The sequence below is a fragment of the Lactuca saligna genome, chromosome 1, assembly GCF_052625555.1.
Source record: "Lactuca saligna cultivar CGN05327 chromosome 1, ASM5262555v1, whole genome shotgun sequence".
NCBI lineage: Eukaryota > Viridiplantae > Streptophyta > Magnoliopsida > Asterales > Asteraceae > Lactuca > Lactuca saligna.
Window position 1 is genome coordinate 30,768,947 of NC_136417.1, and position 6,347 is coordinate 30,775,293.

General features: G+C 39.2%; 1 protein-coding gene across 1 annotated transcript; it reads left to right on the forward strand.

The window, feature by feature from the left end:
• The first annotated feature begins 1,808 nt into the window (after positions 1–1,808).
• LOX3 (lipoxygenase 3) lies at positions 1,809–5,588 on the forward strand. The gene is made up of 7 exons (XM_078979389.1): positions 1,809–2,238; positions 2,353–2,633; positions 2,795–3,032; positions 3,100–3,435; positions 3,517–4,012; positions 4,087–4,350; positions 4,434–5,588. Exons 1-7 carry the CDS (start codon positions 1,896–1,898, stop codon positions 5,188–5,190), a joined length of 2,715 nt encoding a protein of 904 aa, XP_078835515.1. The 5' UTR covers positions 1,809–1,895; the 3' UTR covers positions 5,191–5,588.
• Positions 5,589–6,347: the final 759 nt, after the last annotated feature.

The following is a 6,347-nucleotide window of genomic DNA, read 5'->3' on the forward strand; positions in this document are numbered from 1 at the left end:
CAATTAAAAAAAAATAAAAGTAACAACCATCATTAGTAATTAGTATATACATCATGTGAAATTAAAAAAAAATTAAAAAAATTAAAAAAATTGGAAAATGATAAGAAAATTAGGACTATACAAAAACATAATAAAATAAATTAAAAACTTAAACTAGTAACTTAATTATTATTTGAGTTTAATTTTATTTAAAAAAATAAAAATAAAAATTGTATTAAATTAATATTATATCATAAAAGATTAGAAGTTATCTTTTGCAATTTAATATATTAATTTAAACTAAAACAATAATATAAAATATAGTATAGAGATTGAAATGGTAAAAGAAACATATTGAAAGTTGAATAAAAGTGGAGGTTCATATTGATTGAAATAGTAAAAGAAACCTATTGAAAGCTTAATAAAAGGGGATAATGACTTACGAGGGTAACTACCTCTTATCCGTGTTCACATATTGTTAACTTCTTTTTTGTATATAATAAAGCAACTAACTTGTTTTAACTGTTTAAATCATACCAATATTACCAGCTATTATATGTTTTAACCGGTAACTCAAAGGGAAAATGACTACGGAAGGTAACTACCTCTTATCCGTGTTCACATATTGGCAACTTCTTATTTTTTGTACATAAGAAAGAAACTAACTTGTTTTAACTGTGTAACATCCCAAAAATCATAACCAAAAATTTCGTTTTTAATTTAATACTAAAACCATAATTGTCAAACCAATAATTTAATACTCCAGCATCGGGCTTCGCCCGACATCAGGCCCCGCCTGGCATCGAGCCCCGCTCGGTATACATATTTGTCTCTCTTAAGCCCCGCCTGTCTCCGGGCCCCGCCCGCTAAACACATACAATCATCTAACATGCTAACACATAAAGAAATATACTCTACTGTATCCCTATCCTTAGAAACATACTCTGCTAATAATGAGATACAAAACTTCGTCTGTACTCAGCTAGTTCCAGCTAGGGCTTCAGCAGTGCAAGGTGAGTCTCCTCACTGTGTGAATGGGTCTAAGGCCATAATGCCAACCCATGTAGTCTATGAGTAGGAAGACTCGGGGGTGCCTGAGGAATGTTTTCATGTTAGATTATACTTGTTGTATGTGTGATACTTGTATGTGCCTGGTAAAGAGGTGAGTGTGTGCGAGCTCCCGTATCTCATCACTAGCTGAGTACGAATGATGTTCGGTATCTCATTATTACCAGAGTATGTTTCTTAGGACAAGGATACAATAGATTATGTTTCTTTATGTGTTAGCATGTTATAGGATTGTATGTGTTTAGAGGGCGGGCCCCGGAGACAGGCGGGGCCTAAGAGAGACGTATCTGTATACCGAGCGGGGCCCGATGCCGGAGTATTAAATTAATGGTTTGACAATTATGATTTTAGTATTAAATTAAAAAGAAATTTTTTGGTCATGATTTTTGAGATGTTACACAGTTAAAACTAGATAGTTGTTTTCTTATGTACAAAAAATAAGAAGTTGTCAATATGTGAACACGGATAAGATGTAGTTACCCTCCTAAGTCATTTTTTCTTTGAGTTACCGGTTAAAACAGATATTAACCGGTAATATTGGTGTAATTTAAACAGTTAAAACAAGTTAATTGCTTTATTATGTAAAAAAAAAAAGTTATTAATATGTGAACACGAATAAGAGGGTAAGTTATTTTATCTAATAAAAGTGGGATGGTAAAAATTGCAAATTCATATTAAAACTAGAATTACCCAAATTATAAATGTGAACGGTGATATAATCATCGTTGTCATCATAGTCCACTTTATTCCTGTATATATACACTCAAAACCCATTCCTACTGACTACTGTACACCCAACTTCTTTATTTTCTTCCCCGCAACTCCATTCTGAAGAATATGTAAGTGCGATGGCACTTGTTAAAGAAATCATGGGTCGTTCCATGATTGAGAAACCCCCGTTTCTTCCTTCAAACACTCTTAAAGCGATCCATCATAACCAGAATCTGTTGCCAGTGAACCCAGTTTCTGTCCCAAGGAGGATCTCGGTAGTGAAGGCGGCGATCAGTGAGGATTTGGCCAAATTTGTGAAAGCAGAGAAGCCGGTTACGTTCAAGGCGAGAGCTGTGTTAACTGTTCGGAATAAACACCAGGAAGATTTGAAAGAGACAATTGTAAAGAAAATCGACGCTTTTACCGATCAGATCGGAAGAAATGTTGTCCTGGAGCTTTACAGCACTGATATTGACCCAAGTAGGCAACATGTTTGTTCAAATGCGTCAATAGATTCTTTTTTTGATTGGATGTTCTTTTATTCTTGTTGAATTGAATTGGGTATTGATTTTTGTCCCTTTTTATGGTATGAAGAAACAAGGGCTCCAAAGAAAAGCAAAGAAGCTGTGTTGAAGGATTGGTCACAGAAATCAAATCTCAAATCAGAAAGAGTTAATTACACATCTGATTTATTGGTGGATTCTGATTTCGGAATCCCAGGAGCAATTACCATCACTAATAAGCATCAAAAAGAGTTTTACTTGGAAAGTATCACCATTGAAGGATTTGCATGTGGCCCTGTTCGTTTTCCTTGCAATTCTTGGGTTCAATCCACCAATGATCATCCTAATCCCAGAATTTTCTTCTCCAATCAGGTAATTAATTATCCTTCTTCATAATCTTCCATATTGGTAAGACGATACAAGTCAAAAACTCAAAAACGTCTAAACTTTGAAAGTCAAATCTTGATATATGTCAAAGATGCATCAACTATCAAGCTTACATCTTTTATGAATATTATTGTACACTTGAGCAGCCATATCTTCCCGATGAAACTCCAGCCGGGCTAAAACTATTAAGAGAGAAAGAGCTTCGAGATTTAAGGGGTGATGGAAAAGGAGTCAGAAAATTATCAGACCGGGTTTATGACTATGATCTTTACAACGATCTTGGAAATCCGGACCGGGGAAACGACTTTATCAGGCCGGTACTCGGCGGCGAAAAGATCCCATATCCACGGCGGTGTCGCACCGGCCGATTACCTACTGACACCGGTGTGTATTTAATAACTCATAGCATTTAAAAATCGTATATATGCTGATAATGTATATGTTTTAACAGATATTTTAGCTGAGAGTCGAGTGGAAAAGCCGTTTCCGTTGTACGTTCCAAGAGACGAACAATTTGAAGAATCAAAGCAAAACGCATTCTCGACAGGGCGGCTGAAGGCGGTGCTCCACAACCTGTTGCCATCAATGGTGGCCAGCATTTCAAAAAAACACGACTTCAAGGGTTTTTCACAGATCGAGAGTCTTTACAGTGAAGGACTCCCTCTGAAACTAGGTCTTCAAGATGACCTCTTGAAGAAGCTCCGGTTGCCTAATTTAGTCACCAGACTCCATGAATCTAGCCAGGGCGGCGGCCTTCTCAAATACGACACCCCCAAAATTCTTTCCAGTAACCACCCTACGTCCTTTCCTTATATAAATAATATCAAAAAACCAGATAGATGTTTATAATTATTCTTTTAATTTACAGAGGACAAGTTTTCATGGTTACGTGACTATGAGTTTGGCCGGCAAGCACTCGCCGGAGTTAACCCGGTGAACATAGAGAAGTTAAAAGTTTTCCCACCAGTGAGTCAACTCGACCCGGAAATCTACGGTCAACAAGAGTCCGCTCTTAAAGAAGAACACATTTCCGGCTATCTTAATGGGATGTCCGTACAACAGGCTATGGAGGAAAATAAGCTATTCATAATAGATTACCATGACACATATTTACCATTTCTTGACCATATAAACTCGCTAGATGGGCGAAAAGCATACGCGACCCGCACCATATTTTACTTGACCCAATCGGGCACATTAAAACCCGTGGCAATCGAGCTCAGCTTGCCACGGGCTTTACCCGGTTCGCGATCAAAACGGGTCGTCACATCACCCGTAGATGCCACAAGCAACTGGACATGGCAGCTCGCAAAAGCCCATGTTTGCTCTAATGATGCTGGGGTCCACCAGCTCGCCAATCACTGGTAAGCAGACCCAAACCCGATTCCTCGTGTTTCTAGATTTGTGTGGATTTACTAAATTGTCCTTGTTGTGTTAGGTTACGAACACATGCGGCCATGGAACCTTTTATATTGTCGGCACATAGACAATTGAGTGCTATGCACCCGATATTTAAGCTTTTGGACCCGCATATGAGATACACGCTTGAGATCAACGCCCTGGCCCGCCAAAATTTGATCAATGCGGATGGTGTGATAGAGCAGTGTTTTACCCCGGGCCGCTATTGTATGGAAATAAGTGCTGCGGCGTATAAGCATTGGCGCTTCGATCTAGAAGGCCTCCCGTCTGATCTCATTAGAAGGTACCTCTTATCCATTTACCTGTTATCTGTTTTAAAAACCTGTCTAATAACTTTTGGACTAAGTTAATGTTTTGTCTTATTAGGGGTATGGCGGTTTCGGATCCAAGTCAACGACACGGGTTGAAGCTTTTAATAGAAGACTACCCGTATGCAAATGATGGGCTTTTGATATGGGAAGCAATACAAAAATGGGTACGCACTTACGTAACACGATACTACCCGGACCCGTCACTTGTCTGCAACGACAGAGAGCTACAAGCATGGTACGCGGAGTCAATCAACGTGGGCCACGCGGATCTCCGCCACGAAAACTGGTGGCCGGAGTTGGCCACCGGAGATGACCTAACCGCCATCTTGACCACCATCATCTGGCTGGCTTCCGCCCAACACGCGGCACTTAACTTCGGGCAGTATCCGTACGGTGGCTACGTACCGAATCGGCCGCCATTAATGAGGCGGTTGATTCCCGACGAACATGACCCTGCGTACATGAGCTTTTTAGATGATCCGCAAAAATTCTTCCTATCGGCTTTACCGAGTATGTTACAATCGACAAAGTACATGGCTGTGGTGGATACGTTGTCGACTCATTCGCCTGATGAGGAGTATATTGGTGAGAGACAACAGAGGTATACTTGGACTGGAGATGAGGAGATGGTGGAAGCTTTTGAAGGGTTTTCAACTGAGATTCAGAGGATTGAGAAGGAGATTGAGAGAAGAAACCGGGACATGGGTTTGAAAAACCGGTGTGGTGCGGGGGTTTTGCCATATGAGCTTCTGGCACCGGGGTCACAGCCGGGTGTGACTTGCCGTGGGGTTCCAAACAGTGTATCTATCTGAAAAGTGAAAAAATAGTACACCGTGTCAGTTATATGGTTTAGAGGTTACAAAAAGTATTTAAGTGAGCCCTTTGTATAAAAAATGTAGGATTTAGTTTTTTGTCACGTTAAGTTTCAGTTCGAGTAAACTAAAGCCGGATGTGGGTTTTAACTTTTAAGGCCTACATAGTGGATTATTGGATCGGCTGAGTCAAACTCGAGGTCGGGTGGTTCGTTACTCGTTAGTATAGGTTTTGGTTGGTATGTGTTTTGTCGATACTCGATACCTATAAGTGGGATTAGATATTTGAGCAGTGATAAAAACGTGAGTGATCGTGTTTTGGAGGACAGCTTTTTGCTTTAATAATTAAAGGTACGAAATCTCAATGAAATAAGTATGAATGTGACTTTTCTTTGGTAGATATTTGTTGGGCCCTAGTGTGGCATGTTATTGTGGTGATTATAATCAAATTATTAGTGGTTGTTCCTTTATTTCGATATAATGTAAAAAAAAAATGTGTTAGTCTTAAGAACATTCAACAGAACAAATCAGAGTTGGTGCGGATTTCATGGGGTGGTTAGCAGGATGAAATAGAGGTGTGGGTCGAAACCCGGAGCCCATTTTTGCCTATAGCTGTTGTGTGATTAAGGCTGGGGGAGTAGTACTGCGCTCCCTCATAAAATCACTTGACACGTATGTATCATCTCACCCATTATCATAAAAGTGGTCTCATACCACATCCAATGAATGGTGTCACACTCCTTTAAATTATTTTTATGGGTAAATTACGTCAGTCGTCCCTCGTGTATATGCCAAAATGCACGTTTAGTCTCTATTTTTAAAAATTAACTCGGACCGTCCCTCGTTTGTTTAAATCCTACATGCTTCATCCCTGGTATATGATTTTGTTTCGATTTTAGTCCATGTCAGATTTGAAATGACCATAATGCCCTTTTTATATTTCCTTTTCAATTAATTTAATGTTTTGTTATTATTATTAATTATAAAAAAATATATGGACCCACTTAATACCCAAACCTAATCTCACCCCACTCTTCCCAGATTTCTCTTCGTCGTCCTCTTCTTAACTCTTGAGAAAGCCTTACAATCACTTTTTTCTTAAGTCATCGTCGATGAATAATATCTCCGACGAACCCTCTCTTTGCGTTCATCACCAT